Source organism: Pelodiscus sinensis, chromosome 26 (genome assembly GCF_049634645.1).
Source record: "Pelodiscus sinensis isolate JC-2024 chromosome 26, ASM4963464v1, whole genome shotgun sequence".
NCBI classification, from domain to species: Eukaryota; Metazoa; Chordata; order Testudines; family Trionychidae; genus Pelodiscus; species Pelodiscus sinensis.
In genome coordinates, this window is record NC_134736.1 from 17,197,295 (window position 1) to 17,216,892 (window position 19,598).

General features: G+C 49.4%; 1 protein-coding gene across 1 annotated transcript in view; it reads left to right on the top strand.

Moving 5' to 3' along the window:
• LOC142820499 (uncharacterized) overlaps positions 1 to 19,598 on the top strand; it is a 33,499-nt gene that overhangs the window by 2,170 nt on the left and 11,731 nt on the right. Inside the window, exons 4-14 of the mRNA XM_075909530.1 lie at positions 83 to 294; positions 2,308 to 2,470; positions 3,133 to 3,215; positions 6,436 to 6,596; positions 8,089 to 8,242; positions 9,854 to 10,029; positions 10,126 to 10,195; positions 11,171 to 11,323; positions 13,066 to 13,401; positions 15,435 to 15,544; positions 16,469 to 16,584. Of these exons, the coding sequence (XP_075765645.1) occupies positions 177 to 294; positions 2,308 to 2,470; positions 3,133 to 3,215; positions 6,436 to 6,596; positions 8,089 to 8,242; positions 9,854 to 10,029; positions 10,126 to 10,195; positions 11,171 to 11,323; positions 13,066 to 13,401; positions 15,435 to 15,544; positions 16,469 to 16,584 (1,640 nt within the window). The 5' untranslated portion in view covers positions 83 to 176. The remainder of the gene's footprint in view (positions 1 to 82; positions 295 to 2,307; positions 2,471 to 3,132; positions 3,216 to 6,435; positions 6,597 to 8,088; positions 8,243 to 9,853; positions 10,030 to 10,125; positions 10,196 to 11,170; positions 11,324 to 13,065; positions 13,402 to 15,434; positions 15,545 to 16,468; positions 16,585 to 19,598) is intronic.

Genomic DNA, 19,598 nt, shown 5'->3' on the forward strand with positions numbered 1-19,598 from the left:
TTTCTGGCTGGAGAAACTAGTGGCTACAGATCCTACTGCCAAAGGCAGCTGGATCTACCTGTATCTGCCTTCTCTCTTGCAGGTTTGCCCATGTTTTCCTAGCTCCTGGGAGATACGTTTTCAGGGATAACATCATCCAGGAGCATATCTTGATTGTGGCTGTGAATGAGGAGAACATGGGCTGTGACCCTGTCAGTGCTTCCTTCCAGCCCTCTTCTCCATACCAACTGGCCAGGCATGGGATTCTGAAACATCGGGCACTACATTTAGCCCCTGACTGGGCAACTATCACAGGTACAGTAGCCAGGGCATATGATATCTTAAACCAAAGGGGCCTATTGCTGACATTCCTGGGACCCTTCCTCTTTCCATTAACCAGAGAGGACTTATATAGGCACCATGCATTGATTGGCCCAACTGGTCCCTTCAGATTAGTGAGTTTGCTCCAAGGATTACCTTGGATGGTCCAGGAAACTCATGTGCCTCTTGCAAAGTCAACTGCTATCATCTGTGGGGAGCATTTAGTGCTCTTGCCCTGCAGAGAGACAGATGCATCATGAGATAAACATCATTTGTGCATGTGAATGGCGAGCTCATTCTCAAAGCTTCCAGAAGACCTGCATTGTAGCGGGACCAGCCACAAGAGGGGTTATTGGGTGCCACTGAGGCAGATGTTCATTGGGAGTGAGGAGGTGCTCATAGAAATATAGCCTTCGAAGGGCTTGTGTCCAGAATGGAAAAGCACCTTGCACTTCATAGCCCTGCAGTGCTAAGCAGGGGCGAATGAGAGTCTTGTGGAGCCCAGGGCGTGGGGCCTATTGAAGCGTGGGGCCCGGGGCAGCACAATTTCGTGCATGTTCCACAGCCACAGCCGACAGGTAGTGCACATGCCCAGGGCCTATTGAAGCATGGGGCTCAGGGCAGCTGCCCCGCTCGCCCTGCCCTATATCCGCCGCTGGTGCTAAGCCCCTGTTCCTGCACAGGAATTTATTTATATTTTATGTAAGGGGTCCCTATCACTTTGCTATTGTCCCATTGCCAGAATCTTCCTTCTCATTCACTCATCAGTCCATCCGCAGATGCACCAGATGAACCAGGGTCCTTAAGCTCATCAGGCAACATCAACAAATGCTTAAGCCACTCATCCTCTCTGGAAAAAGCCCCTGTACTATTCCAGTTCTAATTGGTGCCCTTCCTTTCTGAAGCCAGCCCTCTCAAGGCTTCTTTAGCTATCCTGAGCTAGAAATAGGCCAGAGGCAGGGGATTAAAGTGGGGAAGATGCCCAGAGTAGCTGCCTTTCCCCTCATTCACCTTGGAAGGGATGCAGCTAAACAATAGCTACCTTTTCCGCACCACCATGCCAATTGTTAGCGCTTCCCTGATAAATGGAAAGGAAATAAATGTATTGTAACACAGCTTGGGAAGGTCTGATTCCAGCAACTCTGGAGGGGGCTCAGCTCTCCACGGCCTGGCTTGTCATCCCTCAGCTAGCTGAGAGAGAGCAGAAATATACATGGAAGTGCGGCCCGCAAGTGGGAGCACCAACTTCCATCACTGGCTCTGGCTGTCAGTGCTGATCTACCCTTTCCTCCACACGCATGCCAGGCCTGCAGGGATCATTGCACAGTCCACCTATCTGAGTGTGATTAGTGAAGGGGGTGTGGCTAAATGTTCCTCATGGCTAAGTGAGATATTAGAAGGGGTTACCTGAAGCTGTCAAGGTTGCTAGATGTCCCTGTTACTGGGAGAAGATAGTGCCCCTTTGAAGCATATAAGCGATGATTGACAAATGCCTTTCTTCTCCTGGGCATCAGAAATGGCAAGTGCCCCTGCTGGAAGCATCAGCACCAATGGGGGAAGGCAATGGAATGCTGTTGATTTTTTCAATGGGGGAAGGCAATGGAATGCTGTTGATTTTTTCAATGGGGGAAGGCAATGGAATGCTGTTGATTTTTTTCAATGGGGGAAGGCAATGGAATGCTGTTGATTTTTTTCAATGGGGGAAGGCAATGGAATGCTGTTGATTTTTTCAATGGGGGAAGGCAATGGAATGCTGTTGATTTTTTCAATGGGGGAAGTCAATGGAATGCTGTCGATTTCACTTGCAAGTGGTCTGTAGGTTTCCCTTGTTGGATGTGCAAGGCCAGTCCTCCACTAGGTGATACCTCTTCCATGATTCCCCTAGATACACTAGATAAAAGGGAAGCCCAGACCCCCACTGTTCTGTTCCATGATGCCATCCTAGGGACTGTGCATGCACTCAGTCACATAGCTCCTTCAATTAGCCATCTCTCCTGGTCTTTCTAGCAGTCCTCTTTGTCCTGGGCTTCCTGACAGTTTTGCTGTTGAGCCTGGCTATCATGCTGAGGCCCCCCATTTCCAGCCCAAGCCCCATGAAAAATTGGAAACCACGGTGGAGGAGCCTGGGTGAGCCACACATCCCACCTGAATACATCCTCATTAAAGACAGGTGAGTCTGTCTGCACACTGGCACGCTGCTAGCTCTGGAGCATACAAAGAGACCTGTAGGGTAGCGTGCAAGTGTAACCCACACACCTAATGTGGTTACTGAGCAATGCAAGTGGTACCTAAACCACAGCAACAGCTAAGATCAAGAGACCTCTTCAGCATAGGCTGGGAGCCAGCTGGCTTTTAGCTCAGAGGGTAGAGGCTCCTATTCTCTGCTTCAGAGATCCTAGGTTCAAATCCACCTGGCACTGGTTACATCAGTGCAGTAAAGGAAACTGGCTTCTTACTGCACTGTCCAGGTGGATGCTGACCCCTGTTGCCCTTTGGCACTACACGCCCATCCACCGTCACAGTGTGATGGGTCCTCAGCTGCACATAGAGGAAGCTTCTCTGTTTCCCCACAGAGCGGTGTTTCCTCTATTGCACTCCAGGGACTTCCTATTCACATCTCCACCTGCACCCCTTGCACAGTGCCATCATCTCGCTCTTTTCATATGAACCATTTTGCCTGGTTCGATGCTCCATCGCCCTTGTACTGCAGAATGTACAAGGAAAAAGTTAATCTGAACTGAACTGGTGATGCTGCACTGCTACTGAGAGCCAGCATTGGCCCTGCGGGCATGTGCTAATCTGTCCATGGGCATTGTCTTTTTCTCCTTCCAGCCTTCAGTTCTATGAAGCCCTTGGTCCTCATGGTTCAGGAGGAGGAAATGATGGCGGAGAGAAAGGAGTTGTCCATGGTCCAGGTAAAGCCAGGCTGCTGATGGGACCAGGGGAGCAAAGAGGTTGCCCTAGGGCTCACTGATTTAAAAGGGCTCAGGGATCTCAGCTGTTGCTGCTGCTTCTACAGCAGCCAGAGCCCTTAGGACCTTTAAATTGCCACCAGAGACCCACGTGGCAGGGTCCAGGCAGCTCTGAGGTCTGGCTGCTGCTAGTCTCACCCCTTCTGCCTGAGTCCTCACCCCTTCTTGGGACCCAAAGCCAAGCCTCCCCTCTCTTCACCACACACACATTTGGCCATGACCAAGCAAAATGTGTCGCCAGTCCTGGGTAAAGCACTTTGTTAAGGCCAGACTTTCCTTTAGACTTGCTCGTCCTCATTCCCACCAATTCTGTTGTGTTCTCATTCATGTACCACACCCTTACCAAGTGCTTGCACATTTGGGAACTCCTGCTGCTGCCCAGTCACTTGTGGTCACACATTCACTCAGTCTGCCATGCACTCGCAGACACAGACATCTCATGGGCTCCTCCTTCCATTCCAACACTTGCCTTTCACACTAGCCTGCCAGCTGTGTGATGAGATTAAGAGGTCCACCCTCATATAAAGGAAGGACATCTGAGGTGGGGGAGGGATGCACAGCGTTAATGAGCAAAGCCAAGCTACTGAAAACAAGAGCCTCATGTTGGCTCTGATGTTCTCCAAGTGCCCAGTGACCTACAGTCTTTCTTCCCCTCCTTCAGTGACACCCCTGAGGTGATGGTCTCAAGACATGGTTCATGCTAATGCAATAAATTTAGGGCCCAGCAGGTGGCACCATCTACTAGCTCTGGGAATTCTTGTGCTGTAAAAAGCTAACTTTAAGAGCCCAACAGGACACAGTGGCTGTGTCTAGACTGGCAAGTTTTTCCGCAAAATCATCTGCTTTTGTGGAAAAACTTGCCAGCTGTCTACACTGGCTGCTTGAATTTCCGCAAGAACATTGACGATCTCATGTAAGATTGTCAGTGCTTTTGCGGAAATACTATGCTGCTCCCGTTCGGGCAAAAGTCTTTTTCCGGAAAACTTTTGCGCAAAAGGGCCAGTGTAGGCAGCAGAGATTTGTTTTCCGCAAAAAAGCCCCGATCGTGAAAATGGCGATCGGGGCTTTTTTGTGGAAAAGCGCGTCTAGATTGGCCATGGACGCTTTTCCGCAAAAAGTGCTTGTGCGGAAAAGCATCCTGCCAATCTAGACGCACTTTTCCGAAAATGCTTTTAACGGAAAACTTTTCCATTAAAAGAATTTCCGGAAAATCATGCCAGTGTAGACGTAGCCAGTGGGTTGGTGCTGTGGAGACTGGAACTTCCAAGGGGGGATGATTCTATTCTCTGTTCAGCAAAAGAATGCCTGAAGTTCTGAAAAAACGGTACCTGCTGTCCCTGCTCCGTGGCTGTCTCTTTACTGGCACCTGCTCTGAGACAGACAGGAGAGCGCTGTCATACCCAGGTCCTTGCATCATGCACTTGTTCGTTTGCATCTCCTAGAAAAACAATAATAAATAGATATTTAGTGTGATTACAGCTAGGCACTGCAAGAGTCAGAACATACAAAGAGGAAAAAGCTGCAGCAGCCTAAATCACACAAGCCCAATGGTAAGATCAGAAAATGAATGGCACTTTAGCATTTCACTGGCACTTCTAGAGATGTCAGTCTGGGTGCTCCACTCCAGGTCAGCCCTGGGCCTTTGATCAGAGACTTTCATAGCAGTTCCCATAAGGGCCATGCACACAAAGTGTCTGCCTCGTGAGCTGTCAGTGCCCAAGTAGCACATGCAAAGCCCAGACTCCTCAGTTCCTTTACTACCATTCCTGGCTAGAGACAGAGTCTAGCAGTCTTGCTAATTTCACACTTTGCACCTTTATTTGGTTCTAGCTGTTCGTTAGTTTTAATGGGGGTTTTTAGATAAGGTTCAGTTATTACTTCCCTGACCCCAGAACTGGGGGCTATCGCCAACTGGATCTCTTTGCAACTGCAACAAACAAGAAATGTCCCAAATTCTGCTCCAGAGCTGGTCTGGGAAGTGCTCTCTGGGAGATGAATTCATAATCACATGAACACTGTGCTGTATGTATTCCCGCCAATAACTCTGCTGTACGGAGTGGTACAGAAAACAAGATTAGATGTCTTTTGAGAGAAGTCCCTGTGGGTGCTCCACTACCCACCCTCCTCCCCTCTGGTTTGGACTTTGCAGCATGCTCCGTTGTAGAGAAGGAACTGAGCAGTCTGGGCCATGCACGTGCTATTCAAGCACTGACAGCTCATGAGGTTGGCTCCGTGCATGCGCAGCCCTTACATGAACTGCTGCAATCGAAGATGTGGAGATGCACATTGACTGGGAGTGGAGCACCCACAGGGACATGAGTTACTGTACAGGGTGAGTAACCGCCTCTTTTCAGCCACAAGCCTCCAGGCCTCAAAGTGCATTACAGAGGCTGATGTCTTTATTCCTGTGGGGAGCCCAGCAGAATAAGGTCCCTGCCGGAGATGTGACTTAAGGACCCATGAAGCACAGGGCAGAGTTGTGAATAGGCTGTATCTGGCCCTTAGGGTTGGCATTCCTTCTGCTTTCCCTTTGAGACAGGGATTCTGTTCTCTAAGCCTCTTCCTTGAGGACAAGGAAAGGGCAGTGGAGCTGAAACCAGTGGGCTTTGTAAAACAAATGTGCAGTTCATAGGAAGCCCACTGCTCTCTTCTCCCATATAAAAGTATCAGACTACATCACCCGTATCCACAGAGCCATGGCGTCTCCCCTTCAGTTTCAGAAGACCGACCCATGGAGGATTCTTGGTTATTAGAACGCTTGAGGCATTTTATCCAGACACCCTGATGGGTGTTATCTCGCTCTACTCCATTCCCACAGGTGTCTAGCATTGACGCTGACCCTCACAGTCTTGCTATTGTTGGGGTGAGGGACATCTGTTTTGCAGCCATTGGGAGCTCCAGCCATGTGAAATAGCCTCCCTGTGTCCCCTGCCTCATTGACTCTCCTTTCCTCCTTTGCACCACATTTCTCTCTCCCCCATTATTATTTATTACACTTTGTGAAGCATGCTGGGATATAGGTCGCTATTAAAGTCCTGGCCCGTAATGCAATGATGTATCATGAGATAATAGCCACTTGAGATTCAGCAGGTGCCTCTCAAGGGGAGAAATATCTTCAGGCCTTTCAAACAGCAATGGAAATGAGAGGTGTTTTGTGTTTCAGGTGAGCAGGCTGCACTGAGGGATCTGGAAGACTTCAGTGTCCGCACCTTGTATGATAAACTGGAGGACCAAAATCTTCATCTGGCTTCTCAAATGGCAAAACACAGGACGGATGCCTTGGCCTTTTACAGGGGGATCAGCCAGAGGATACAGGGTCTGATGGTCAGTATGGGAAGGAGCTTAACCAAAGGGATCTCAGAGCCTTGGAACTTGTAGCATAGATCATTTACTGGGTAGGGATTGGCTCAGCACAGCTGCTGTGGCTGAGGATTCCCAGTAACAGCAATGGTCGAGACGCATGCAGCTGGGCAAGAGAGTCCCTCCTTCTGTTCTCATTTCACTAAGGTTAGCAATGCCTCTGTTACCTCCATATAAGCTAAACTGCAGCAGCGTGTTGGAGCTACCCATAAAAGGCTACCAGGTGCAGCATACAGCTGTCCACTCTGAGCAGGGCAGACCCGCAGGAATATCTCATTCTGCACTGGCTACCAGCCCACTTCTCGGTGAAGGTTAGGGAGCTAGTGAGGGAGCTAGTGATTACAGAGCACTGAAGTGCACAGAGCCCACCTATCTCAAGCAAAAGCTTCCCCTAGCAACTGGATTGTTTTTACTCCCCATCCCTAGCGTGACATGCATAACAGCCAGCGAAAAGCATTTCCTCACTTTCAGTTTTGGAATTTGCTCCCGGTGGAAATTCTTCTGAGCCTGATCTTGGCCATGTATTAGTGCAGTATTGGATTAAACTCTTGGACCCAGCTACCTCTCAGCTCTGGATCCCTACCACTTAGACACTGAGAATCTAGCTAATAGATTATTAGGTCTGGTCTGTGCTAGAAAGTTGTACCAGCAAAATGGATCCGTTTCAGCACTTGGTGGTGATTATCCCTTATATCTGTCCCCAGACTATGAACCCTCTGCTATTTCTGTCATTTCTTCTCCCTTTGGGGAGGGACATGAGATTCTGTCACTGCAGTTTTGTTAGCACAGTAGCAGTGTGGACACTGTGCTACTGTCTAAACGGTTCTCTAGCTGTAATCCCATAATGCATCATTCCTTTCAGGAGTGACCTCTCAAGTAGCACTTTGGAACTCAGCTGCCCTGAGTCATGGTGATCAGAAGGGCAGCTCATTTGAAATGCCCAGGGTGGTTTTCACAATTATATCTGTTTCTGCTACCTACTACGTTTTTGCTGAAAGCATGACCCCTTGCTCTGCGTCTCGTACTATGGCCTGGTCCAGAAGGGAGGTGCTAGATTTCTTTGCACTATAAGGCAGCAGCAGCATGGGGTAGCAGTTGTAATTCTTCAAGGAGCTGCAGTGCCTTTCCTCCCTGAGGGCTCCATAGAGCATGTAGGCACAGCCATTGTGGCTCCTGTAACCCTTTCTGGAGCTTTCCAGGGTTTCGGAGATGCACATCCACTGTGGCACCTGTCAGTTGTGGTATAGCGTACTCTTGGCCTCGTATTCAAAGCCACACAAAGCTCCCCTGATACTATAGTGTCCTTACACATACAGATGATCTGGGGTCAAATTCTGCCCTGGAATGCCAGCATAGGACTTGCTGAGTGTGAAGGTAGCAGGTAGCCCGTGGTGTCTCTATGCTTCGTTGGAGAGACTGAGCGGTAGAGCATGACATTGCTGTTCTCTGTAACTAGGACTTGGTGCAAACTCTGGACTCTGAAGGGCTGAAAGACCTCACCAGGCAAAGCATCTCTGTGGATAGAGCCCAGGGCAGCACCCAGGTCGCCATGGACACTGGGCAAAATGACACATTGACCAGCCAAGATTTTCAAGCAATGTTCTACACAGGTGAGAGATCCACAATGGGGGAAAGAGAGCTGCAGGGACTGGTTAGGAAAACCATCGTTCGTGCTAATGGAGAGCAGAGATGACTCCAGTATCACAGCTCTCCATGTCACTGGCGGTCACAATTTCCATAAGAATGGATGGCAGCTTCCGAGGTGAGTTCCCTTGCGGAAGTGGCCTATCAAACGGTGAAATCAATAGAGTCCTATAGACGTGTAGAACTGTCTATAGAAATTACTGTAAACCTTAAGAAATTCAATAGGGAACGTTCGACATTTTACATTGGCTTTATTCAACCCAGCCTGTAGGATTCCATAGCAGAGTTATAATTCTTTATTAAATTCTGTGGAATGGCACAAGATATGTTATAATTCTCCAACCAGCTCCACAGAGTTCTAATTTTAAGAGACATCAGCCCTATCAAACTCCAATCTGTGGGATTCTTCCACAAGGGCTGGAGGGGAGATGTGCTGGCTGTGCAGTGTTAGACAGGTAGTAAGAACATAAGAACAACCATCCTGGGTCAGACCAATGGTCCATTTAGCCCAGTATCCTGGTTTCTGAGGGTACGTCTACACTAGCTCGTTAGTTCGAGCTAGGTAGGCTAATTAGGGCAAGCGGAGTTGCAAATGAAGCCCAGGATTTAAATATTCCGGGGGTTCATTTGCATGTTCCCAGGCACCGCCATTTTTAAATCCCCCTTAGTCCGAACTCCGTGCCCGCGGCTACACGCAGCACAGAGTAGGTAGTTCGAATTAGGATCTCTAACGTGCTTTGCAAGTGCATGGCATTTTAGAATAGGAAGCTAGGAATGCTGTGCTACCCTACAGGGAGACTATACAGAAGCGCAGTGGGGTTTAGAGAGCTGGGAACGGATTCAGGCACGGAGGTTGGGATTAACAACCATAGCAGAGCCTCTACTGTACGTCTCTTTTGCAAAGGAGCTCTGGGAGACACGGTTCCAGGTTTCAGCCCGGGATATTTAAATCCCGGGCTTCATTTGCAACTCCGCTTGCCCTAATTACCCTACCTAGCTCCAACTAACGAGCTAGTGTAGACGTACCCTGACAGTGGCCAGTGCCAGGTGGCTCAGAAGGATGAACAGAAATGAGCAATTTGCAAGTGACCTATCCCCTATTGTCCAGTCCCAGCTTTTGGCAGTCAGATGCTTTTGGTCATCCGGACCATGGGGTTGTGCCCCAAACTATCTTGGCTAAAAGCCACTGATGGGCTGATCCTCAATGAACCTATTGCCATCAGCAGTAGGTCTGCAGAGAAGCTGAAACCTGGAACCGTGTCTCCCAGAGCTCCTTTGCAAAAGAGACATACAGTAGAGGCTCTGCTATGGTTGTTAATCCCAACCTCCGTGCCTGAATCCATTCCCAGCTCTCTAAACCCCACTGCGCTTCTGTATAGTCTCCCTGTAGGGTGGCACAGCATTCCTAGCTTCCTATTCTAAAATGCCATGCACTTGCAAAGCACAGCTACGTGGCTGTATGTCAGTGCTAGAATGATGAGACTTGTGCATGGGTTCATAAGCACTTGAGAATGAGCAGGGCTTTATAAAAGTGTGGAACAATCCTTGATTATTGCTGTTGCTGAATCACTCACTAGGTGCTGAGTGGCGGGAGGCAACAGAGTTAATGAAAGCTCTGAAAATCCTGATTGGCAAAGTCCATTGTGGGAAGATGATGGTGAAGCAAGAGCCACTACAGCTTGTTCAGGGACAGGATGGGACAGCAGAATCCAGCCGAACCCATCAAAGGAAAGCAGGAGCAGAGCAAGGGCAGGTGAAGAAGGAGCTGACCCCAAATAGACATCTGCCTTATTCCCAATGACTTGTGTCTCTGTCCATGTCTGACACTTGGCCCTTTTATATCCTACAGGATCCCGGCATGCTCCAGCAGCATGAACACTCCAATAAGAAAGGCACTTTTGTCACCTGTGAAGAACAAGGTAAGAGTGATGGTCCAGCTGTGGACACAGTAACAAGTCTGGGGGTGCTGTAGGAGACTGATACTTGGTTAAAATAATCCCCAGAGTATATGAGTAGTGACACTTAAAATGTTCTTTGGTGTTTCATGGTTAGTATGTATGGAGAGGTCTTTTTGTGATGGTGGGACGGTGAAGGAGCATTACTCAGTAAGCTCCCATTGCTCATCAGTCCAGGAAAGGCCCTGCAGAGAACTATACTGTGATGAGGGAGATCCTAGAACCATGATGGAAGGGAAAGGGACAGCTGCCCCATGCCCTTTAAATCACCTCTAGCGCTGTGGGTTGTGCAGACTGGGCAGTACTGAAGGACAGGCTGGGGGAGGCTAATCTCAACCCCACCCCTTGCAGGTCACCCTGCCTTGCCCATGGGCCTGGCAATCCTGTCGGCAGCCCTCAGAGACCCACAGCACTCCTAGCCACTTTGCAGCCGTGCATGCTGCAAGCATCTGCTGTGAAAGATGTTGGATGCCATGCACTGATCAGCCACTGGGTGGACGCTCTCAGGAAAACTGATCACCAGCTCGATATGAAGGAGCATGAACTCATGGCTCTTTAGCAGGTGGGGTTCAGGAGCAGCATTCTCTCGAGGCTGTAGGCAGTACACATCCGTGGAACGAGGAGTAACGGTAGTTCGGACTAGGAAGCCTAATCCAAACTACCTAGTCCGTGCCGCGTGTAGCCGCACGGCACGGAGTCCGCACTAGTGGACATTTAAAAATGGCGGTGCCCGGCAATATGCAAATGAAGCCCGGGAAATTCAAATCCTGGGCTTCATTTGCAACTCCGGTTGCCTACATTACCACCCTAGTTCGAACTAGGGGGCTAGTGTAGACATACTCTAACTGTCCACCTGCCCCTCCGTCATCATGAATCCTCTTCCTTTCTCCCGCCTGGGAGGTGCATTGCTAGATGACACGCCATGTCTGTGTTCCATAGAGCTATGTCCACAGCCTGGGAGGGCCACGCTGGCCTGTCTGACTGAGCTTGAGGTGGAGAGTCTGCTGGCGACTTCCCCCCTCGCCAAGACTCTGCGTGAGATCAGGCAGGCTTTGGAGAAGCAGCAACAACATCCTATTGCTTCTGCTTCAGGTAAAGTAGCAAAATTCCTCTTGCATGTCCTCCAGCCCGTCCCTCTTGAAGTGCAGAGTGCAAACATACAGGACTGGTGCCAGGGAAAGGAATGAGTAATTCTCAAGTTCACTCTACATTTGTGCTCAGATGAGGGACTTTTTCATAGATGAAATATCTCAGCAGGTCATTAAATAGCTTAGCATAGGTTGGAGCTGGTGGAGAATGAAGTCCTCCTAGGCTGTGTCCAGACTCAGGGTTTTTTTTGGGAAAAGTAGCCTTTTTCCGAAAAAACTTCACCTGCGTCTAGACTGCAGCCGCGTTCTTTCGAAATTAAATCGAAAGAACGCGGCTTTTCTTTCGACGGCAGTAAACCTCATTTCACGAGGAAGAACGCCTTCTTTCGAAAGTGCTTCTTTCGAAAGAAGGCGTTCTTGAATGTAAATAGGGCTTCTTCGAAAGAGCATCCAGACTCACTGGGTGCTTTCTTTCGAAAAAGCGGCTTGCTCTTTCGAAAGTTCAACGTGCAGTCTAGACGCTCTCTTTTGAAAGAGGCTTGCAGTCTAGACATAGCCTTAGTGATCCATATATAGAGCAAGGGTCAGGGGTCTGGCTGGCCTGCGGAGACCAATTAGGACCTGGGGGCGGGGGAGCACCTGAAGCCTCCTCCCGCTCTGCCAGGAGCACATGGCGCTTTAAAGCACTGTGTGCTGCTCACAGGGCAGGGGGGAGAGCGAGGAGACTTCGCGTGCTCCCCTGTCCCCAGGCCAATCAGGGCTTGGGAGTGGGGAAGCTGCGTGAAGTTTCCTTCACCCTGCCACAGCCCTGGGAGGAGCCCGCGTCACTTCAAAGTGCCACGTGCTTCTTGCAGGGTGGGAGGAGGCTTCCTGCACTCCCCCGCCCCAGACCCTGATTCGCCTGGGGGTGGGGAAGCGTGCCAAGCCTCTTAAAGGGCATGGGTGCCTAGTGGGAGGAGGGGCAAAGGGGCTCGCCAACCCCCAGACCAATCACGCCTACCCCTTCCTGTTTCGGCCCCACCCCTTCTGGGGTGGCCCGGGGCTACTTCAAAAAGTTTTGAAATGACCCCTGGGCAAAAATTATTGCCCACTCCTCCTGGCATAGGTATTAGAAGGGCAAGCTTCCCTGGCAATGCGTCTCACTCCCGCCTAAGAAAGATTGGAGGAAAAATTAATCTCTGGGTCCCATTTGCCACTTGGCTTCCCTGCTGATAATGACAGTGAGAGGGACAGGGCTTAGGGGAGACTGAGGATACCTCTCCTGGGGCATTGGACATGTCAGAGGCAAACTGCCAACCCTGGAGCTGCATGGAGCCTTCGATCGTGGTGAGGTGGGTGGGGGCGGGAGGTATCCCCATGTGGTCGATTTGTACAAGGAGACCACAAAAGCATGGTCTGGCAGAGGACACTGGACTCACTGGCCCCTGCCTGCTTTCAGGAACCCAGCCGTTTATACTGACATAGCCTGCTGTGTACGGTGCCTTTGCAGCTACACTCTGTGCTTCTCCAGAACTATCTCTGGAAGCCTGTGACAAAGGGAAGGAAATAACTGGTGGAATTGTAGCTTGTGGTGGAGAAGTTCACAGAGGAAGGAGGAGAGCAGTGCATTGTGGGGCATGGTGCTAGTTCCCAGATGGTGGACTTCCCTAGGGAGCAGTAAGTGGTGTTGATTTGCAGAGGGAAGAAGACCGCTCCAGGGAGCAGCGAATGACGCTAGATTGCTTACCTGTGTCTTTTCCTTTCCAGAGGCACATCGGAGTGACAGTTCTCCAGGGTCCACCGGGAATACATTGGTCACAATGGATTTAGCCAGCCTGTCCCCTCGCCAGTTTGTGGTTTACCGCTTCGGCTGCACTGTGGTTCGCCTGCTAAGCAGGGCCTGCTCCCACCCAGGCGTAGTACTCATGTTGGCTCAGACAGTCCCAGACCAAAGCTCAGAAAGGGTCCAAGAAGTTCTCCAATGCCCTAGAGATTCTTACTATGATGCCACCAACAGGTTCCTGTATATATGTTCAGCCTGCCTGGAGAATGCCGGTGAATTTATAGCCATCCTTCTGAATGCCATGGCATGGATCAAAGCAGGTATGAGTTTCAGCAATCGATGGGATCAGGATGTCTGCTATTTATACTCTATCTGCGACGCAATGGGAAAGAACAGATTCTTTTACAGGGATGGCTTCATAGTCCCAATCATTTCTTCATTTCTTAGTAAGAGTTTGCTGTCTGGGCACAGTTTGGTTTTCTTTGCTCCTGGACACAGCTCTATCTCCAGCCTTGCCGTACTGCTCTACATGACCTCACGTGTTATCTCCTTTTCCCAGGTGCTTTGGGTCCTTTCTGGCCCTCGTGCTGAGACCCAAAACTAGGAACAGAGGAGTAGCTTCGAAGGCACAGGGCACTCCCCAGCAGTGGGATTGCAGCCCAAGTAAAAGGGAAGCTTTCATTTAACGTTTGGATTTTTTGAGAGTCGGGTCAACCTCAGTGATCCAGGAGCTCTGCACCAGACCAGGAAGGCGAGAGCCTCTTTCGTCCCCAGGCAAGGTCCTGGGAGCTCCCTTGCAGCTGTAAAGGGCTCAGTGGGTGCAACAGGGTGGCCCATGGCAGCTGCCAACACTGTGCAGTCTGCTACTCTGTGGCTCACTGCTGTCAGGACCTGCTGTGTGCCACAAGCCCTTACCCCTATGGCTGCAGCTTTAAGGACTACAGGGGAAGCGAGGCAATAGAATTCTGATGAGTGTGGCCAGAGTGGCCAGCTAGGTACCCGTGGGATTTACTGGAGGCCTCTTATTTTGAAATAACCCTAGCTGCCCCAGCTACTCAAGCCCTATTCTGAAATAGCTAGTTTGGAATGGGCGTTATTCCTCGTAAAATGAGGGTTCCAGAATCTGGAATAAGACACCCGTTATTTTGATAATATATTTGGAAATAACGGGCTTGCTGTGTAGATGCTCACTTCATTATTTCAGAATAATATCCATTATTCCGAAATAACGCTGCTGTGCAGACGTGCCCATAGAGTGTAGGACATCTTTGAGTCCTATTGGAACACGCTATGGGTATGTTTAGACTACATCCCTCTGTCGCCAGAGGGATGTAAAGTAGACATACAGAAATTGCTAATTAAGCGGGGATTTAAATATCCCGCGCTTCATTAGAATAAAAATGGCCCCGCTTTTTGCTGACGTAGCACTTTGCTGGCAACAAGCGGCAGTCTAGATGGGGATCGGTCAACAAGGAAAGCCTTTTCCGACCAGTCCTGTAAACCTCATTGCACGAGGCATAAGGGATCGGTTGGAAAAGGCTTTCCTTGTCGACCGATCCCCATCTAGACTGCCGCTTGTAGCCGGAAAAGTGCCACGTCGGCAAAAAGCTGGAGCCGTTTTTATTCTAATGAAGCGCGGGATATTTAAAAATCATTAGCAATTTTGGTATGTCTAATTTACTTCCCTCTGGAACGAGGTGTACAGATAGTTCGGAATAGGAAGCCTAATCCGAACTATCTAGTTCGTGCCGCGTGTAGCCGCGGGCATGGAGTCCGCACTAGCGGACATTTAAAAATGGCGGCACCCGGCAACATGCAAATGAAGCCCGGGAAATTCAAATCCCAGGCTTCATTTGCAAGTTCGTATGACTACAATAACCACCCTAGTTCGAACTAGGGTGGTAGTGTAGACATACCCTCGTGTAACCACTCAGAAGTCGACAAAACAGAAATAGGCAGAGGGTCTTCACATTTGTGTCCTCTGACAATAGATCAATGAAGTTGTTGGGGGGGAGAATCTCTTGTAGGGGTGGAAGATTTTTGTCATCAAAACTGGGCATTTTCCCCAAGACCAGTCTCATTGCAGCATGTACGTTCTTATTGTTTTGTCACCAAAAGGCAGTTTTTGGTGACAAAACTTGGTAAATCCCATTGTCATCCTCCATTCTTTCTAAAACCGCTTCTGCTGAACAGATGCTTTGGTTATTTCTGCCCTTGCTGCTCTTTTGTCTGCTATGGGCTCAGTGGACAGACTAGCTAAAGAGGCTGCACCGTGGGATTAAAAGGCCGATGGTAGCTACAGATGAGCAGTGCAACTGGGATGTGACTCCATCAACTTTTGTCTTTTTTCCAGGTTCTACAGCAGCTGCCACTGCTCGTTCTTGCTTTCAGATGGAACTCAACAGAGGCATCACAGCTCTAGCTAATGCCTTTTTCCAGTGTTCCTGGGGAGCAGTAGAGAAGGTAGTTGAGACAATGTGACTTCTGTTAGTGGCCGTGACAATTATACTTGCAGAGCAAGGGGACAGTGGATTACAGCAGTGTGGAATTGTTCAAATCCACCCAAAACTTGCCTGGTTGAGCGGGGTGTGGTGCAAACTCAAACTTAATGTAAGGTTTGTTGTTGCATTAAGAAATCTTCTGAGCATACCTGGGGCTGATTCATGGTTTTGACTTGAATTCTTTAGAGTCTAGTGGATTATATGGTATCAGCACCAAGCTGTGAGTTGCTGGTGAATGTCACTTTTACCTAGAAGTGTAAGTTGGGAAGCATAATCCTCAAACTTCAGGGGAAGTCTATACTTCATACTCTGCTCACATTCCACATCCAAAATGCTCTTTAATCTCAGGGATGAATAGTGATCCACAGCGAGTAGAAATTTTCCCTTAGTCTACAAAGTTTAAACAATGCCTTCTTTAGACATGTGTCCATCTACTATCCCTAGTATTTGGTTTGTACGTGAATTAGAACCAGACATACAATAAAACCTCAGTTCTAAACTCTCATAAACCATGGGGATGGTTCAAATTTGAAATCTGGATCTGAACTTCATGGTGTATATCCTTCTCTAGTTTAAAGAATCTCTGAATGGCAATAATTCTGCAATGGGAGGCAGCCAATCCCTTGTGAGCTTCATTAGTTAATTTTCCTGTAAGACTTTTGAAGTATCCAGTGTAATCACAGAAGAAATGTTGCTATTTTGATTGACCCTCTGGTGTTTACTCTGTGAGAGAGAGTCTGCATGCCTGATTTTTTTCAGATATGCTGAATACCCACAATTCCTACGGAAATCAGTGGAAGATTGCAGGTACTCAGCGTCTCTGGAAATAAGGCTCTGGAACTGTGATTCCCATAGGTTCTTTCCTTTCTCTTTGTGCCCATTCTAGGATCCTGCAGAAGACAAATCACCCACTTGCTCTGACTGCCAGACAATATTCAAAGAACTTCTGAGCATCCGAATGTCACCAGATCCCCAATTCCTTGAGAAATCCCAAAATGACAGGTACTGGAGATCAACACAATGCTGAAAACAATTATGGGAGGAAGAATTTAATCAGAAAAATGTGAATGATAACTGGGAAGTAACACTTTTACTGCATGCCCCAAAAGACACAATGTCATAGTCAAGGAAGAAGGGCTGTATTGGTTAAAAAAACCCACCTGGTTTAGAGGGGACAGTCAGACAAGACTGATAGTAGTGAAGTTAAGATTTGTAGAAAAATTAAGCTCTAGTTCCTCCATTTTCTTACCTAGGCTCCTTGCATTGGTGTACAAACATCTTAATTTTTGCTGTTTCACCTCACTCACATTCTTTACCCCATTTGGCATGGACATTGTACCTCCAATATGACCTGTTAGACTAGTATCCACTCTTCCCTTCCTCCTTATGTCCATTCTCCTACCCCCAGCTATATCCTTTCTTACTTTGTTTTCCTCCCTCTCAATGCTAAAATCTGGCGTAGAGATTACCTGGAGATCTCCCAACTGTCTCCTCCAAATTCCTAGTTTAAAGCTCTCTTAGGGTATGTCTACACTACAAAGTTAGTTCGAACTAACGGACGTTAGTTCGAACTAACTTTAATAGGTGCTACACTAGCGCTCCGCTAGTTCGAATTTGAATCGAACTAGCGGAGCGCTTAGTTCGAACTAGGTAAACCTCATTTTACGAGGACTAACGCCTAGTTCGAACTAGCTAGTTCGAACTAAGGGCTGTGTAGCCCTTTAGTTCGAACTAGTGGGAGGCTAGCCCTCCCCAGGTTTCCCTGGTGGCCACTCTGGCCAACACCAGGGAAACTCTATGCCCCCCTCCCGGCCCCGGACCCCTTAAAGGGGCACGGGCTGGCTACGGTGCCCGTGCCAGGTGCAAGCCTGCCAGCACCCAGCTAGCAGACCCTGCACCTGGCACGGCACAGAGCCACCCACCCGATGCCCCCCAGCCCACCCCCTCTTGCCGGGACCAGGCTGGCGGCTCCCGGGAGCTTGCCCTGGACCGCAAGAGGCGGGCACCTTCCTGGGCTAGTGCGGACATCGTGGACCTCGTCCACGATCTCCGCACTAGGCACAGGAAAGTGGCCGTCTAGGGCAGGAGAGCTGCCAGCCTGGCCACCCAGGAGCAGGTGTGCATGAAAATCAAGGGGGTCCACTGAGACCCCCGACACTGAGCCCTGAGCTTACAATGGCCATCCTGGGTCAGACCAAAGGTCCATCTAGCCCAGTAGCCTGTCTGCCGACAGCGGCCAACCCTAGGGACCCTGGAGGGGATGGACCGAAGACAGTGACCAAGCCATTTGTCTCGTGCCATCCCTCTCCAGCCTTCCACAAACTTTGGGCAGGGACACAACTCCTACCCTCTGGCTAATACCACTCCATGGACCCAACCTCCATGACTTGATCTCACTTCCCTTTAAATTCTGTTCTAGTTGTAGCCTTCACAGCCTCCTGCAGCAAGGAGTTCCGCAGGTTAACTATTTGCTTTGGGAAGAACAACAACTTTCTCTTACTAGTTTCAAGCCTGCTACCCATTCCTTTCCTTTGGTGTCCTCTAGTCCTTCTTTATGGGAACTCAGGAAGAACTTTTCTGATTGCACCCTCTCCACCCAACTCCTGCTTTTAGAGACCTCTATCCTGTCCCCCCTCTGTCTCCTCTTTTCTAAGCTGAGAAGTCCCAGTCTCTTTAGCCTCTCTTCATATGGGACCTGTTCCCAACCCTTGATCATTTTAGTTGCCCTCCCCTCTCCCACCCTCTCTCTTCCCCTCTCCCACCTCCTTTTCCCAGTCTCCCCCAGTTTTGTTCAATAAAGACAGAGTCAATGTTGGAAGAAACGTTATCTTTATTTTGTACATCAATAAGAAGGGGGGCTAGGGAAGGGTAAGTGGAAGGAGGTGAGGGAGGAATGGGGTACAAGTCCCCGATGGGGAGGACTGGGCTGGCTCTGCGGGCTTCTGGGGGTGGAAGCTCTCCTGCAGCCCCCCGATTGCCTCCTCTCCCCAGATGGCAGCCTGCGGCAAGTGCAGCCGGGCTGATGGCCCAGTGGTGTGATGTGCCCAGTGTGGGTACTCCGGGCACTCCAAGCCAGAACTTCTTTGCAAGCGGGGCACCCCTTAGAACTGTGTGTCCGGGGTGGGGGTCGGGACCCTTTAAGCGCAGCCCTCGGCTAGCCTGAGACAGCATCTCCATGCTCTAAGTCCTCCTTTTATGCCCTGCCGGCACTGCTTCCGGCCATCCTTAAGCCCTGTTCAGAGTCCACTCAATGTGGACTTGCTAGTTCGAACTAGCAAAACGCTAGTTCGAACTAGTTTTTAGTTCTAGATGCGTTAGTTCGAACTAGCTTAGTTCGAATTAACTAATTCGAACTAAGTTAGTTCGAACTAGCGCTGTAGTGTAGACGTACCCTTAATCAGTTGAGCCAGCCTCCATCCTAGAAGTCTATTTCCTTCCCTACTTAAGTGAAGTCCATCCCGAGAAAACAGTCATCTGTCCATGAATGCTTCCCAGTGGCCATACATCCCAAAGCCTCCTTATAGCACCACTGCCTGAGCCACCTCCTGAGCACCATAATCCTGTCACACCTTTGTTGCCCTTCTCTAGGAACAGGCAGAATCCCACTGAAGATCACCTGAGCCTCGATTTCCTTAAGCATCCTCCCCAACCTGGCATAGTCTCCCTTGATTCGTTCCAGCGAGAATCTAGCCGTATCATTTGTTCCTACATGAAGGATGATCAGTGGATTCTTTCCTGCTCCCTTTAGGATCCTCTTCAACCTCAGTTCCACATCCCGTATCTTAGCACCTGGCAGACAGCACACCCTTCTGTTCTCTGGATCAGCTCTGGTTACAAGCCTGTCTATTCTTCTCAATAAGGAGTCCCCAATCACATAGACCTGCCTTTTCCTGGTGACAGTGCGATTCTCTGGTCTATCCCTTCTTTCCTCTGGCTGCAAGTCTTTTCCATTCCTATCTTCCCTTGTAATCTTCTTCAACACATCCTGTATCCTCCTGGTGTTCTTTATTGGTGTT